This window comes from Saimiri boliviensis, chromosome X (genome assembly GCF_048565385.1).
Source record: "Saimiri boliviensis isolate mSaiBol1 chromosome X, mSaiBol1.pri, whole genome shotgun sequence".
NCBI lineage: Eukaryota > Metazoa > Chordata > Mammalia > Primates > Cebidae > Saimiri > Saimiri boliviensis.
In genome coordinates, this window is record NC_133470.1 from 97,626,796 (window position 1) to 97,644,847 (window position 18,052).

The 18,052-nt window shown below is 34.3% G+C and overlaps 1 protein-coding gene across 6 annotated transcripts in view; it reads left to right on the forward strand.

The window, feature by feature from the left end:
• MCF2 (MCF.2 cell line derived transforming sequence) overlaps positions 1–18,052 on the forward strand; it is a 112,589-nt gene that overhangs the window by 61,922 nt on the left and 32,615 nt on the right. For 4 of the 6 annotated variants that reach the window (XM_003940726.4, XM_074391498.1, XM_074391496.1 and 1 more), the window contains 9 exons: positions 461–580; positions 1,397–1,513; positions 3,029–3,178; positions 6,081–6,214; positions 6,529–6,643; positions 11,689–11,808; positions 13,642–13,833; positions 14,868–15,059; positions 16,261–16,432. In XM_003940726.4, the coding sequence (XP_003940775.1) occupies positions 461–580; positions 1,397–1,513; positions 3,029–3,178; positions 6,081–6,214; positions 6,529–6,643; positions 11,689–11,808; positions 13,642–13,833; positions 14,868–15,059; positions 16,261–16,432 (1,312 nt within the window). The remainder of the gene's footprint in view (positions 1–460; positions 581–1,396; positions 1,514–3,028; positions 3,179–6,080; positions 6,215–6,528; positions 6,644–11,688; positions 11,809–13,641; positions 13,834–14,867; positions 15,060–16,260; positions 16,433–18,052) is intronic. The other 2 variants (XM_074391500.1, XM_074391497.1) reach the window with 1 other exon arrangement.

Here is an 18,052-nt window from a genome sequence, read left to right on the forward strand (position 1 = left end):
ATATTTCTTAGATTAAAATAAAAGCATAATTCCATAATAAAAGTGTTCTTTTATTGTTTAATGTAAATACACAGCCAAAACCCCTTTGGCTTTTAGGGTTATCCTAGGAACCTGCCGCCTAATTGTTTGTTTTTATAGGAAATCAGTGCCATTTGAGTTCAAATAACTAACTTTAAAATAAAGATCTAGAGTCTATCTCTTCATAACGTGGGATCTACATGTCTAGTGTGAGAAAATTCAATACCAGAAGTGTTGCAAAGATCTGACTTGAAGCCTTACATTATTTGTCTTACTATTTCCATGTTTTTAGATTTTATCAATATCCATTTGTAAAGTGTTGGGCTTTTACTGGCTTTTATGAATTTAAACTTTGTTTTTTTCAATTACATATTTTCTGATATGTGCTCAGTTGAGTGTGTGTTGACAATTTTTTTCTCTCTTTTGTTCTTTCTTTCTACAGGCTTCCTTCCCTGGGAACTTGCATTTGGTTTTGGTTTTACGTCCTACCAGCTTTCTTCAAAGAACTTTCACAGACATTGGATTTCGGTTTAGTCAGGAGGATTTCATGCTTAAATTACCAGTAAGGGTATATTATTTAAATGTTTTGCTCCTCTAATTCTCATAAAGACTCGCACCATGCTGTTTATATTTTACATGTGCCCATGTAGCATTTAATAAAAAAATTTAAATTTGTCTTTTAAAAGTATACATTTGAAATGCCCAAAAGTCTTTCACTTGCCATTTAAAAAAGAAATAGATTCATCGACTTATAACAAAACAATTACTTTTGCAAAAAAAGTCATATATGTTATATATATGTATATATATGTATGTGTGCATGTGTGTATATGTATGTGTGTGTACGTGTATAAATGGGAAATTTTATTTTTAGTAAAATTGAATGTATGTTTTATGTATTTGAACTCCCATGAACTTACATCCTGAGCTAGTATAGAGTACCATGACTTTAAAAATATATTTTTATATGTTTTTAAGGTTAAGAATAGGGTGCTCATAAATCTGGATACTTTTGAAAAGGTCAGTCCCTCCTGCTAAATTATAACTTACTACATAAAGTCCTTTTCTTTGTTGTGAGCATAGCATTCTTTTAGAAGCTAGACCATTAACTGCAAACTTTTAGATAGAGGAAAATTAGGTGTTTTTGTTTCTGTGGAGAATGATTTCATTTTACAGAAAATGTTTTGTAAAAAAAAAAAACTGTTATTATCTGAGGAAGATAGTGCATACATGTGTGGGGGCATGTACAGGAGAGAACTGGTAAAACCATTTATCAGAGGTAACTTTCTGCTAAATGTTTGCTAAAGTTCATTTTACAGTTTAATGGAGGGATGGCATGAAGGGCAGTTAACAGTATCTTTCTTGCTTATTTATATAGGTTGTTATGCTGAGCTCAGTTAGTGATTTGCTGACATACATTGATGACAAGCAATTAACCCCTGAGTTAGGCGGCACCTTGCAGTACTGCCACAGTGAATGGATCATCTTCAGAAATGTATGTTGTCTTTGCCCTTACTGTAGAGCCTATAGTTCTTCATGTTAGCCTTTAAATCTACTTCTAGAAAATTTTCCTATTAAAAAAAAAACAGATTTCTGGGTCCCTCACTTTTCAAATACGTATGAATTGAATTCAACATCTTGGTTTTCTTCCGTAGGATATATCTAGAAATAATGAGCAGTCACTGAGGATGGCAATTTAAGGAGAATACTAGGAAATAAGGAGATCATACTCTGCTCAACCCCTCCTGTGACTATGTAGTAACTTGAAGAAACAAAGAGTTTGGATTCAAATCCTGGCCCTGCTGATTTTTAGTTATATGACCTTGGACAATATACATAACCTCTCTGAATCTTAGTTTTCCTAACTGTAAAACAGGACTAATAATAACTTACCTCATAGGGATCTTAAAAAGACTAAAGGATAGCAAATATAAAATGTTTTACATGGTGCCTAGCATATGGCAAACCATCAATAAATGCAAGTAGTATTATTAATCTCATCATCTTAGTGATGCTTCTGATGCACTTAGATTCGTAACAAAGAGTACTTCTGTTTTAGAAATTTACAAATAGACAAGGGCCCTGCAGCTCCCAAGTATGTCTGTGGTAAATAAGTATGTTGACTTCTAATCTCAGAGATAGGGGAACCCTTAGAAAGAGATTAATGATATACCATTAAATTAGTATTCCATTTTTCTCATACTTGTTCTTCACTCAGCATTTCATTCATTAATTCATTTAACAATGTATTCATTCAACAATTCATTCGCGTGAAGATGTATTGCCAAAATTAGCAATGCCTGGACTTTAATAACTTGTAATACTATAAATAAACAACCGAATATTTTGAGATACATGGTAAACAGATTGCCATATGGTATCTACATTTTTCCCTTCTTTCTCAGAGTAATTGGTTTTAAAAACAAAATAAACAACAAAACCTTACTTACCATTTTATGGCAACAAAGGCTTTGGGATTACCATTCCAAATCTTCTATAGTACCTGAAATGAATTGTTTTGAGGACTTTTTCTCCCATTTTCTTCAATCATCACCTTGTTTGGAATGCTAATGCTTAATCACAAATGATAATAAACAAATATAAAGTGACTTTACTGTTCTCATCTCTCTTCAGAAGTAAAGTTATTATAAAGGAATTTTGCCAATTGCAGAGTTTCTAGAATAAGGAAAACACTATAATTTTCAAGAAAATAAAACAAATTACTCAATACATGACATTTTAATAAATAGTTTTCATCAGTGTCCAAGTAATAAGTAAAGAAATTTGGATATTCAGGAAAACTCTTAACCTTCCTTCAGTTTCGTAGAGGCTTAGATGAAGAGTTACAGTTGATTGCCAAGAGCAATGCCGTATTTCTCTAGTGGAGAAGAGTTCATAGTATATGTGTTTGCTGTTATACCCCCAATAAAAACAAATATAATTACCGACCCAGTTTTTGATATGTTTACAGAGTTACCATAGAATTAAAATAATCACTGGCTCTTTGCAGGCTATAGAAAATTTTGCCCTCACAGTGAAAGAAATGGCTCAGATGTTACAGTCCTTTGGAACTGAACTGGCTGAGACAGAACTACCAGATGATATTCCTTCAATAGAAGAAATTCTGGCAATTCGTGCTGAAAGGTATCATCTGTTGAAGGTATGTCTGAAAGAGTTGACAAATGAAAGATTTCCATGGTCTCTCTCTTTCCAGAGAGGTGTTAATTATGTACATTTTACACTGACTGTTGCATAGAGATAAAAGACTTTTATATATTATATTTTAAAACTATAAAAAATACTTTATAAGAGAAGAATGTCCTAGATATGTTAGATCTAAGTGTCCTCTCTGTAAATGGTGCATTATCTTGAGAACTTATTTAAAAATATCTTATAAATGCTCAAGAAAAAGAATTAGATTTTTTGTTTTGTTTTGTTTTACTGTGGACAGTCATGCATTTCATGTTGTTTTGATCAATGATGAACCACATATATGACAGTGGTCCTATAAGATTATACCATATTTTTACTGTACCTTTTCTATGTTTAGGTATGTTTAGATACACAAATGTATACTGTTGTAACTGCATACAGTATATAGTACAGTAACCTGCTGTGCAGTTTTGTACCCTAGGAGCAATAGGCTCTACCCTGTAGCCTAGATGTGTAGTAGGCTATCCATCTAGGTTTGTGTAAATGCACTCTGTGATGTTCACAAAATGATGAAATCACCTAATAATGCGTTTTTCATAACAAATACCCAACATTAAGTGATGCATGGCTGTATTTTTAATTTTTGATGAGGAGTCAGGAGACAGTTTCTTGTTCCATCTTTGCAGTGAACTAGCATTGTGACCAAGGCTAACATTGTTCGATTGATTATAAGTTCTCTTCTCCATAGAATACTAGGTCTTGATGTTTTCTATAGTAGACCAGGGGTTGCAAATTGTGCTCTCCTACCCAGGTCTTTGTGGAGTGTTGCTTTGTGAAGGACTCTGAAGCACAATTCAGATAATCAGCAAATATTTTTTGGATCCACTTCAGAAAGTTTAAGAATAAGCTGAACAACACTTGGCATTCATATAACTCATCTCTTTCATCTGATAATAGACATCCTGTGTGCACTAGAAGATTCAAGCTATATAAAGACATATATGTTTAAATTTAAAAGATAAACTGACTTTTTTTCCAACTTTCATTTTAGGTCCAGAGGGTTCATGTGCAGGTTTGTTACATGGATAAATTATGGGATGCTGAGGTTTGCTGTATAAATGGTTTTGTCACCCAGGTAGTGAGCATAGTACCAGATAGGTAGTTTTTCAATACTTGTCCTCCTCCCACCCTCCTTCCTCTAGTGGTCCCCACTGTCTATTGTTCTCATGTCTTATGTCCATGTGTACCTAATGTTTAGCTCCCACTGTGAGACCATGTAGTATTTGGTTTCCCGTTCCAGCATTAATTTGCTTAGGATAATGGCCTACAGCTGCATCCATGTTGCTGAAAAGTACATGATCTCATTCTTTTTTTACGACTGAATAGTATTCCATGGTGTATATGTACCACATTTTCTTTATACAGTCTACCACTGATGGGCACCTGGGTTGATTCCATGTCTTTGCTATTGTGAATAGTGCTGCAATGGCATATGAGTGCATGTGTCTTTTAGTAGAACAATTTATTTTCCTTTGGATATAAACCCAGTAATGGGTTTGCTGGGTTGAATGTATTCTGTTTTAAGCTCTTTGAGAGATCTCCATACTGTTTTCCACAGTGACTGAACTCATTTACATTCCCCAACAAGTATGTATCAGTGTTCTCTTTTTTCTGTAGCCTCGAAAGCAGCTGTTATTTTTTGTCTTTTTAGTAATAGCCATTCTGATTGGTATGAAGTGGTATCTCATAGTGGTTTGATTTTCAAGAAACTGACTTTTTGAATCACAATCTAAAAACAAAACTCTGTCCAAGGAAAGAAAGCTCTGTTCTTCATATACTGCATGTTGTTGGGCAACTTGCTTACCTTTTCTGAATTGCAGTTTCTGTATCTTTACAATGAGGATGATGATGATGATGCATCATACCTCGTAGGATTGTTGTGAAGATGAAATGAGGCAAAGAGAGTGATGTATGTATAACAATGTTGGGTACATAGTTGGCACTTCATAAACATTGGCTTTTAATGTTGATGTTATTACTCATGTTGGTGATGGTGTCATGGAATCTGTTCTCAGAATAAATGTACAGTTACAGTCAAATTTTGTCTACAATTTCAAGGGACTCTTGGACCACCTGAAAGAAATCTTAAATCACTCTTAGATGTTTCAGAAAGGGCTATATTGTTAGATCACCCACTGAAGTTAAGACCTTCTGAATAGAGGCATATATGTGATGAATTAATTAAATCTAAATGTGAAGTAAAATAAGACTTAAAGCAGGGAGTGATTAGTGACAATTAAGGATTAGTAAGAAAAGCATTTAACTGTATCTGAACACGCATTAAGTATTATTTACAACTATATGCTTTCTACTATGGTGGTTTTTATTGTGCTATTATTGCTTTATTTAAGCTAATTTAAAGTGTTAGCACAACAGTGCCGGGTGCAGTGGTACATATCTGTTGTCCCAGCTACTCGGGCGCCTGAGGCAGCAGGATTGCTTGAACCCAGGAGTTTGGGTCCATCCTGGGCAACATAGCAAGAGCCCATCCCCCAAAAAAGTAAATAAAAATAAATAAAAGTATTAGCAGAATGGAATGGACTAGATTGGAATTTTCTATCAGTTAGAGAAGGAGGCTACAAATAGAGCACATGGTACTTCTTCCCATAGTGATCTTATATTAATTGCAACATCCATCTCTGAGGCAGGGGCTTCTTGGATCCTCACGGCTTTTAGATTTTGTGGCACTGAGATTTTATAATTTTGTGAATTTTTAGAGAGCTATGAAAGCAAAGGCCACTTAGAATTACTGTTTCTATTCTTCATGCCATAGTTGTATGTTCTCTTCTCATCAGATCATTCAGTTTAGGTTACTAATTAGCTGATACTCCTATTGTGTCTTTGGACAGAATGATATTACAGCTGTAACCAAAGAAGGAAAAATTCTGCTAACAAATCTGGAAGTGCCTGACACTGATGGAGCTGTCAGTTCAAGACTAGAATGTCATCAGCAAGTCAGTGGTGACTGGCAAACTATTAATAAGTGAGTACTCTCTTTTTGGTTTAGAGTTACTTATTTTATATTTTTGAAAGGCAATAATACATTTTTGCTGCAATATGTTAAGTGTGAAAGTATTCCTGGACCTCTGAAAATCTGAGAACTTATTTCTAGATTGTCTGACAGAGATGATTTTGCTTGTAGAAGAGATTCTGTGGATATTGATAGTCTCTACAGGTAGAACCAAGTGTCATAGGCTCTGATTTTGTCTATAATTCTTAGTGTGCAGACCACGTTTATCTATATATTTACAAAACAGATAGTTGTTTTTAGGAATAATTTGAGTTTTCTTTGTTAAGGTTGCTGACTCAAGTACATGATATGGAAACAGCTTTTGATGGATTTTGGGAAAAACATCAATTAAAAATGGAGCAGTATCTGCAACTATGGAAGTTTGAGCAGGATTTTCAAGAGGTCAGTTAAAACATTTCTTTGTACACTTCTTTTTCATTATACCGAGGTTCTCACTTCTTAATGATCAGAAATCCTGTCTTGCAAGATGCCCATTTACATCTATGAAGAGAAAAAAAAAAGGAGGCAAATATAAATAAACCTTGGCTTAGACTGAAGAAAACCTCTACTAAAATTTGGAGACTTCTACTTTTTCAGCTTGCTCATTTCCTATGAGAAAGTATCTAACTGCCAATATATATGAAAGGGACAAAGCTACTTTCTACTTTGAGGTTTGTTATTCAAATTTGTCTTAGATCTAAAGGGTGTTCAAGGTTATGAGGTAGCTTTCCAAGAAAATAATACCAACTTTCTTCTTGGTTTTTAAATCCCATCTACCTATGATGACCATATTTAATATGACTTAACAAGCTTTTATTTCTGATCCAGGGGTTTATTTCTATGAAAAGTCTGAGAGAGGCAATTAAATAAGTTTAATAAGTAATTAAAACTATATTCCAACTGAACCCTCCTGGAAAATCCATCATTTATGGTCAATGCATAGATTTAGTTTCTTTTCCTTTTTCAATCATGTTCAACCTTCTCACAGTCTCTTTCATAGTATATACTTCACCAGAGGATCCAAGGAGAACTCACTTATTCTCTCTTGCATGTGCCCAGCTTGTTTTCTGCCCATGAATGGCTTACTGTCTTTGTATTTCACTTGCTCATCAGAGTTAGGTTTGGGAGGAGCACTGTACTCTGGACATAGGGCTCAGTTACCACCAGCATTTTTCTTCCTTTGATTCAAATGTCTTTTGAAACGGTCTCCATGAAACCTCCCCTAAAGAAAGAATAGGACAAGTTACTCTTGGTCCTTCTAGGTATTTGTGTTTCTCCCTCCTCTTCAACTGAATATACAGAAAATAGCACTTTTCCTGAACGTACTCATTATGTTTATACTTACATATTAATTTGTATCCATACCAAATTCTTGTCCTGTGGTTATGTTCTGTTTCCCCAAGTCATTAATTTCTGTCTTTAATCAATATTGTTGTCTTAGATTATAATCTCACTGATACGGTGTATCTCATAGTGACATGTCGACAGGTTGATAAGTCTAGAAACATGACTTTAAAAAAAAACATAGAAACATAAACTTACAGAAAAATTGTAAATATAAGAAAAATAGAAATACTCATATACTTTCTTCCCAGATTAACTTAATAATAATATTTTACTCGATTTGCTTTATTATTTACATTCCCTTGTATGTGTGTGTGTGTGTATATATATATATATATAAAATATATACAGATAATATTTTTTCTGATCTGACACATAATGTATTTTTCTGACCCATTTGAGTGTAAGTTGCATACATGATGGCCTTTTCCCCCTAAATACTTCCATTTTTTTCTAATAGGGATATTCTGTTATGTAACCATAGTACAGATAGCAGATTCAGTATATTTAACAATGCAATACTTTTACATTATCTGCCAATGATATTCCAATTTTGTTAGTTGACTCAGTCAAGTCTTTTAGAGCATTTATTTTTCCTTCAGAACTGGATCCTCTATAGGGTCCAGTCTTGCATTGCCTTGTATCTTTAGTGTTCTTGAATCTAGAACATTTCCACAGCATTCCTTTGTCTTTTATGACTCTACATTTTGAAGAATGTAGTCCCTTTTTTATTTCTGAGATAGTTCTGTCTCCCAGGCTGGAGTACAGTGGCACAATCATAGCTACTGCAGCCTCAGACTCCTGGGTTTAAGCGATTCTCCCACCTCAGCCTCTCAAGTAGCTGGGACTACAGGTATGCACCACCATGCCTGGCTAATTTTTACATTTTTGTAGGGTTGGGGTCTCACTGTGTTGCCCAGGCTGGTCTCCAACTCCTAGGCTCAAACAATCCTACTTCCTAAGCCTCCCAAAGTGCTGGGATTTCAGATATGAGCTATAAGGACTCATGCCCAGCCATAGTCCCTTTTTAAATAAAATTTTCTTCATTTGGAGTTTGTCTGACATCTTCTCATGATTCTACTTAGTATGTATGACCAGCTAGAATACCACATTAGTTAAGTGTCCTTCTTAGGGAATCACATCTGCAGGTGAATGACACCTGCTTCCCTCTTATTGTTGATATGGATTTTGATTGTCTATTCAGGATGCTGTTGAATTTCTCCACTGTAAAATTATTTTATTCCCATTCCAATTAGTAGTAAACATGTGGGGAGAAAATTTAAGGTTATGTAAATATCCTGCTTTTCATCAAAATTTCCCCATAGATTCAGCATCAACTGATGATGCTTGCCTGGACAAATCTTTGCTATGATGGTTGCAAAATCATGATTTTTTTCAACCCCCATGTCCAGTCCACATTTATTAGTACACACTAGGCATTCTACTGAAGCAAGAGCCTGCCCTTCTCTCCATTTATTTCTTTATTTGATTCAAATATATTTACTTAGTGGTTTTAAAAATACTGTCAATTTTTATTTTATATTTAAGGCATATACATGCATGTATGTTACATGGGTATATTGTGTGATGCTGAGGTTTGAGATGTGAATGATGCCATTACTTAGGTAGTGAGAATAATACCCAATAGTTTTTAAGCCCTTATCTTCCTCCTTTTCCCTCTTTTAGCAGTGCCCAGCATTTATTCTTCCTATCTTAATGTCTATGTGTAACCAGTGCTTAACTTCCATTTATAAATGACAACATGTTGTTTCGTTTTCAGTTCCTGTGTTAGTTTGCTTAGGATAATGACCTTCAGCTGCATCATGTTGCTGCAAAAGATATGATTTTGTTCTTTTTTGTGGCTGCATAGTGTTCCATGGAGTATTTGCACCACATTTTCTTTATCCAGTCCATCATTGATGGACACCAAGGTTGATTCCAAGCCTCTGCTATTGTGAATAGTGCTGCAATGAACATACAATTGCATTGTCTTTTTTTATAGAATGATTTATTTTCCTTTGGGTATATACTCAGTAATGGGATTGCTGGGTCAAATGGTAGTTCTATCTTAAGTTCTTTGAGACATATTCAGGATTCTTTCCACAGTGGCTGAACTAATTTACTTACTAACAGTGTATCAGTGTTCCCTTCTCTCCACAACCTCACCAGCATCTATTCCTTTTTGCGCTTTAGTAATAGCCATTCTGACTGGTGTGAGATAGTATCTCATTTGATTTGCATTTCTCTGTTTGAGCATTTTTTTTTTATGTTTGTTTAAGTTCCTTACAGACTCTGGACATTAAAGTTTTATCAGATGCATAGTTTGTGAATATTTTCTCCTATTTTGTAGGTTGTCTGTTTACTCTGTTGATAGTTCCTTTTGTTATGCTAAAGTTCTTTAATTAGGTCTCACATATTAATTTTTGTATTTGCTGAAATTGCTTTTGAGATTTTAGTAATAAATTATTTACCAAAGCCCATGTCCAGAATGGTGTTTCCTAGGTTTTATCCCAAGATTTTTGTAGCTTGAGGTCTTACATTTAAATCTTTAATCCATCCTTAGTTAATTGATATATATGGTGAAAGGTAGGGTTCCAGTTTCACTCCTCTTTATATGACTAGTCAGCTCTCTCAGCACGATTTATTGAATAGGGAGTCCTTTCCTCCTTGATTATTTTTCTTGATTTTGTAAAACGTCAGATGGCTGTTAGTGTGTAGCTTTATTTCTGGGTTCTCTATTCTGTTCCATTGGTCTATGTGTCTGTATTTGTACCAGGACTATGTTGTTTGGGTATAGTTTGATGTCGGGTAATGTGTTATTTCTGCCTTTGTTCTTTTTCCTTATGATTGCTTTTGCTATTTGAGCTATTTTGTAGTTCCATATAATTTTAGAATAGTTTTTCTAATTCGGTGAAAAAGAATGTTGGTAGTTTGATAGGAATAGTATTGAATCCGTAGATTGTTTTGGACAGTATGGCCATTTGTGTGATAGGGATTCTTCAAATCTATAAGCATGGAATGTTTTTTCCATTTGTTTTTGTCATCCATGATTTCTTTCAGCAGTGTTTTATAGGTCTCCTTATAGAGATTTTTCTCCTCCTTGGGCTACATGTATTACTAGACGTTTTTTCTTTTTGTGGCCATTGTAAATGAAATTGCATTTGTGATTTGGCTTTCAGCTTGAACATTATTGGTGTATAGAAATGCTACTGATTTTTTGTACATTGATTTTGTATCCTAAAACTTCCTTGAAGTTGTTTATCAAATTCTAGGAGCCTTTTGGTAGAGTCTTTAGTGTTTTCTAGATATAGAATCATATTGTCAGCAAAGAGAGATGATTTGACTTGTTTTCTAATTCCTAGGGTTTTTTTAAATGGTTTATAATTTATTACTGTTCTTGACTATTTTGGTGTTTCAAACTGCTGCTTTATCCTTGTGACATGCTCCAACATTTAAGTAAATCACCTTCTTACTTTCTGGCATAAAAATATATCCCAAGTTCATCTGTACCTATTCTGCCTCAGCCATGGAATCAGTCATTTCCCTGAGGAGCCCTGGTTTCTTTTTCTGGGAAACAGTATTAAAGATCAAGATCTGGGTGGGAGGTGTGCTTATTATTTCTGGAGGGATTTTGCTTTTAGAATCATTCATCAGAGAGCTGGAGAATGATGACAAAAATAAACTTAGATGAAAATTCTCAGGTAAGATTGTGTTTCAGATATATATATATATATATATATATATATATATATAGGCAAACACATGAATGTATATATACCTATACATACCTCACATGTATACATTTATGCAAATATATTTTCTCATATATAAACCTCACATTTATACATTTATGCAAATACATGTCCTCATATATAAACCTACAAATGTACATGGTTATCTTTTATATATCATGAGTACACATTGATATCTATGAAGTTAAATTTTAACAGATTATAGCTATTTCTGTGAATAAAATAACAAAATATATTTTAATATGAGCAATTCCTCCATGTCAATATTTTTGTTTAAAAGCATTTTGTATAAAACTTGATCATAAAGGGACAATTTTTATGTTTTAAAAGCTCTTTGTTTCCTACTTTTAGCTTGTGACTGAAGTTGAATTTCTATTAAACCAACAAGCAGAACTGGCTGATGTAACGGGGACTATAGCTCAAGTAAAACAAAAAATAAAAAAATTGGAAAATTTAGATGAAAATTCTCAGGTAAGATTGTGTTTCAGATGTTTTCTATATTTATACAGCATGATAGATATGCTTTGGTGGGACTAGGTAGTATAAACCCTTTTAATGAATTTCTTTATTTTTCCATAGGTTATTGGTGTATAGGTGGTGTTTGGCTACATGAATAAGTTCTTTAGTGGTGATTTGTGAGATTTTGGTGCACCCATCACCCAAGAAGTATACACTGCACCTTATTTGTAGTCTTTTATTCCTTGCCCTCCTCCCATCTTAACAACATTCTGTATATTAGGCACATTCTGTATATTAGGCATAATCATATTGGTCTATATTCTGTTTTGTTCAATGTGGGCCACTGGTGGCACTACCAATGTGTCACGTAGCTGTTAAAGGAGGTCTCTGAGACAATAGCATGAACTATTTCAAGCCCACCAATAGCAGCAAGGACATAAATTATTTTGGAGAAGCTAGAAAAATGTGTATTCAGAATAATATATGGTGCTTGGAAATGATGGAAACATATAAGGGCATAATTTCTTAAATGCCCACTTTATGATATATGCAGTTTAACCAAATAGAGACTCACATAGACAGATCTACTTATTTTTACTAACTGTGACCTTGAGTAAATTGATTTCTAATCTTCCGTGTCCTCATCCATATGTTGGAGATAAAATGACCTACTTTGCAGGACAATTGTGAATATTCATTTAGATGTATATAAAGCACCCGGCACACCACTGGGCTATGTAGTAAGTACTCAACAGAGGCAGTTTTTATTATTTCTGCTAGTCTTAAAGTTTGTACTAATGGCTTTAATACTTTAAAAACCCTAGGTTTTATGTGAGAGTAAGGCCGTGCTTTTTACGTGAGAGCAAGGCCATGTTTTTTAGGATGAATTCTCAGCATACAAACAGATTTATGGGTGAACCATGAGTATGTGAAAACGAATATTGAAGAAGCAGCGGTTATGATAACTAGTTCTGGAATTATGCTTGTAGATCTCTGTGATCATGGGACAGGTTGCATAACCCTATGGTATAGTAGAAAGAGGAGGCAAACTGGTTTGGAAACTAAGGGGGACTTAATTTTTTTCCATTTAATAACTTTTCATTTCTAATTATGATAAAAATGCATAATATGAAATTTGCTATCTCAATCATCTTTAAGGGTTTTAGTTCAGTAGTGATAACTAAATTCCCATTGTTGTACAATAGCTCCAGAACTTTTCTATCTTATAAAATTGAAAGTCTATCTCCATTAGATAACAGCTCTCCATTTTAAACCTGGTTTTCCCACAAGGTAGAGAGGCCAGTCACTTCCTTATTCTGAGTTTCAGTTTTGTTTTATTTTGACAAACATTTCTTGAACTCTCACTATGATTGAGTCTCTACACTGGGGGAGTGAGTAGTTGATAGAGTGGAGGCAAGGGCACTAAGGGTTATTTTTTGACATAGAAATCCTATGACTTCAGGTATGTTAAGTAGTCCAGGTACATGACAACTCTGATGAGATTTCTAAGGCCAAGATGATATGAAATACATTTGGCTGGTGTGTATACCTCATTTAATACAGGTGGTTCTCTTATAAATCTCATTCACATTCTGGGTGTGATGTAAAATTTTTAGTTTCTATAACTAGAAATGCATGAGCTTCTAATGACATCACTGCTGCAGCTAATTATTGTGATCTTAAGGTTTTTTTTTTTTTTTTTGCAGCCTGAAGAAGTATAGATCAAATTATATTTTTGGCAATATATCCTTCTTGCTCAAACAATTTGCTCCTTAACTGTTTTCTTTTTTTCTCTATAGGAACAGAGATCATGTATTCATTATTGTCTTTCTTTGTTAAAATCAGGCACTATTAGCAAAGGCCCAGTTTGTGATATTACATGGACACAAGCTTGCAGCAAATCACCATTATGCACTTGATTTAATCTGCCAGAGGTGCAATGAGCTACGTTACCTTTCTGATATTTTGGTTAATGAGATCAAAGCAAAACGGATACAGCTCAGCAGGACCTTCAAAATACATAAACTACTACAGCAGGTAGTGTAATGGGAAATGATTCATTTCTGAAAAGGAACGAACATTTTTTTCCAGGTCCTGCTAGCCTGAAACACTTTACCCTTCTGCCTCATGGAATACCCTTTATCTTCTCAGAATTTATATGGTCAGGGAATGGTATAGTTTTGGAATTAAATTTATAAGAAGTCTGAAGGACTGAATTTGATTATGATTTTTTCATCCATCTTCCAATGAACTATTCATGGAAGAGCCGATATAGTTCAAATTTTGCCCTTTGTTCTAAATATTGAAATTGTGGAGTAATGACTTCCTTTCTATTTTGGGTACAACTCTGAAGCCTCCACTGGTGATGGTTTGTACTTGAAACATTTTTAAAAGCCTGAGGGGCATTTTGCTAGAGCCTGAAACTCCTTTCACATTTCATAGTACAGAAATAAAATATAAAACAGTGACTGGAAAATATTCCTCCATGGTTTGTGGGTTTGACCCTTTTCACAATTAGGCAATGAATTGACAGGTCACCATGTGGATCTGGTGTTGGCAGTGGAATATAAAATAGGGGTACCACTTACAGACATTATATCTGAACAAAACATTTTAATCTTTACATCTCATTCTTTGGTAAGGAACCATTATTTTTGTCCTTAGCAGTCATTACGCATTTGTATTATACTTTATATTTTTCTAAGAATTTCATATTTCAGTTATTGATTTTGGGAAAATCATATGCAATTGAAGTGTTAGTGTTGAGAAAATGGTTTGACTCCTGCTGCAGAATAAATTAATTGTTGTGAAATAAATGCAGTTTTTCCAACCTTGGCTGCATATCAGCAATATCTGTGGAGCTCTCTAAAAGTATAAATGCCCAACTTATGGCCCAGAGCTGCTGAATCAGAATTTTGGCAGGCAGAACCTAGATATCTTTATTATTTTTTAAATAGCTCTGAAAGCATTTGCGACTCACAGAAGCCAGGGGCTGAGAACCACTCATTTAATGGACAAATATGTTTTCTCTTTATAAATTCTTATTTTTTTCTTCTTGATTTTCTCACCAGGCTCGTCAATGCTGTGATGAAGGGGAATGTCTTCTGGCTAATCAGGAAATAGATAAGTTTCAGTCCAAAGAAGATGCTCAGAAAGCTCTTCAAGACATTGAAAATTTTCTTGAAATGGCTCTACCCTTTATAAATTATGAACCTGAAACACTGCAGTATGAATTTGATGTAATATTATCTCCTGAACTTAAGGTAGAGTTTTAAACAAAATTTTCAAATAAACATTTAAAGAAAATTACAATTGCAGTAGTGTGGGTAGGAGTTTTACTACCTCACAGCTAACTTTATGTCAAATTGCACTTACATTGTCCTCTTAGGGGTGATAGTAGGGCCACTGTCAAGCATCAAATAATTCAAAGGCATATGTTTGCTATATAATGAAGAATAATTTCCTTTTTGAGCTCCAACTCCATTATTTTAATACTCTTTTTTATGTGCAAGGAGTTCTCACACATATTTTGTTGTGCATCACTGGAGAAAGGCCCAAAGCTCTTCTATAATAGAATATTGGGGCCATGTCAAGAGTACTCTACCCCAAACATCTTTCCTTTGTGCTGCAGTGATCATCAGTAGATGCTCTGTGGATGATGTGGCTTTCTTACTCAGTTTGAGAATGAAAGGATAAAGATAGGATTTGGGGAAGGAGGAGCAGGCAGAAGTTGATGTTAACAGGATGGACAGCTATAGTGCTGCCCCCTTGGAAATGACATGAAGGATTCTCCATGTTCAAGATAAGACCATTTGTGATGCTATTTGCTGCTAAAATAAGTAGTTGACTCTAAGATTGGAGCAGTATCTAGATTCATGCTTAACGGAATATCCTAGAGGTGCCCCAGGAAATCAGAAACATAGTCATGGCAATAGCCAAATGATTCTCTGGAAGCAACCAAGCTTAACTCTAGCTGCCTCAAAGCATTTAGGAGAGGTAGGAAGCTTTATTATCCATTGATGGCTCTGAAGAGCCTGTAGCAACATTGAGTACTATAACAAGAATGTCCCTGCAGGGTAAGTGTAACAAAGTATTATACCAATGTTATTCATTTGATTGTTTTTATAACTTGGTGACTTTCTTATGCTAAACAAGAAAGAGCAATATGCCTTCTTTTCCAGCCATTATCCATTTCAGCCAATGAAGGGCAAATCACTCTATGCAGTGACCAATTTCATGACTGCTTCTTGGTAATTTTTTTCCTCAGGTTGAGGTTTTGGTTGAGATTTTGGTTTCATATCCATGTGAACATAATACAAAGTTTGTTTTATTACTTTTCTAAATTTCTTATAGTTATATTTTAAACTCCAATTTGTTTTGACTATCTGAGTCGGAGAAATGTAGTAGGGTTTGTAATGACCTCATTTCAGAAAATATTTAATGTAATTCTTACGCAACCTGCAGGTTCAAATGAAGACTATACAACTCAAGCTTGAAAACATTCGAAGCATATTTGAGAACCAGCAGGCTGGTTTCAGGAACCTGGCAGATAAGCATGTGAGGCCAGTTCAATTTGTGGTACCCACATCTGAAAATTTGATCAGATCTACAGCACCATTTTTTTCATCTAAACATGGTAAAATATCTTACTTTCTCCATCTCTTTTTTTCTTGCTATTGTTTAAGTTGTTACTCTTGATGTAAATACCGAGTTTGTTCTTCAATGCTGATAGATGGAAATTTCACTTTAGCATCTTTGGTCATATTTATATTGTGCAAAGCAAGAGTCAAATTGAGGTTATTGTACAGCAGTAAAACATAGTAGTAATATAGTACAGTACAAGGAATTGTTAACACCTCAGTACTGAGTACTCCAGCCTTGCAAATGACTATGATAATTTTACCAACATTAAACTTACTTTTTTTTCAGCAGGTGAAGGAAAATACATGTATATATACATGTGTGCATGGACACACACACATACACACACACGCACAGAAACACATATTTACTGCTACTCTAGATAAGCTATGATTTGGTCCTTTTTTATTTGTATAAATTTAGGGAGTACAAGTATATACAGTTTTGTTACATGGATATATTTCATAGTGGTGAAATATGACTTGGTTCTTACAAGTTTCTAGTAAATGAATGAGTTAGGTAATCGAATGGATTTCCTTTTCTATATAAATGCTGTTAAGTAGAATAATTTTGTTCGTAATATACTGTTACAGAATTCATTTTCTAGTTTTAATTTTCTAGTTTTATCCATGTAGTATCTACTTTCTTTCTAAGTTCTATGGAAATAATAATTATCCTCATAATGTGTTGAACTACTCTGGATATAGATAGCTCAGAGGTTCCCTTGAGCTGCCTTCACGGCTTCTTAGAGGAGAGTAATTTGGTCTTTAGGGCCCTAAGAAAGTGGAATGGATGAAGATGAGAGTAAAGTCTGTGTATCTGATCTAAATGGAATCAGAAGCTTCACTAGTCTAGAGGAATCCTTTGGAATTCAGAGAAGGCTTGAGCCAAGGATAATGAGCATAAAAATAATAGGTTATATCTAGCATGGTTCAGATTTTAAAAAGGTGATGAAAGCAGGTAACTAGGCCAAGATTATGAAAAGTTACATATTGAATACTTATGAAATATAGAAATATATTTAGAAATAAAAATCTAAGCAATGTCTTAAATGAATAATATTGACTATATCAAAGATACAGGGAATATTAAAACTATTGGAAAAAAGAGTAAAGATAACAAAATAAAAAACAGTAAGGGAGTAAAACCCAATACCTATGAGAATAAAAATGAATAGGTTGATATTCTTGAGCAGAAGACAGACCTCAGTTAGATTTCTGGCTCCATGTACTGGGTGTATGTCCTTGAACAGTTCTCTTAGCTTCTTTAGCCTCAGTTTCCTTGCTTGGACAATAAGGGCGAAAATACTTACTGACTCCAACGGGTTATTGTAAAGATAGGGTGAAAAAAATTGAGAAGTATAAAAAGCTTGATAAACTGGACTAGTCCTTTCCTCTGGTTAAACCTGCTTGCTTAATTGTCCTCTAAAATCTCAACTCCTCTGAAGAGGTTCTTGAAGTGGTGCACCTTGGGTTGAGGAACGGAGTTTTGAGGAAACTCTCACAGATCCATGCAAGTCATTGGTCACTCATTAGCACATTTTGTTTTGTATTGTTTCATTATTTCTTTCTGATATTCTTATTTAATGGCGTTACAATTTCCTTCTGCAATGGGA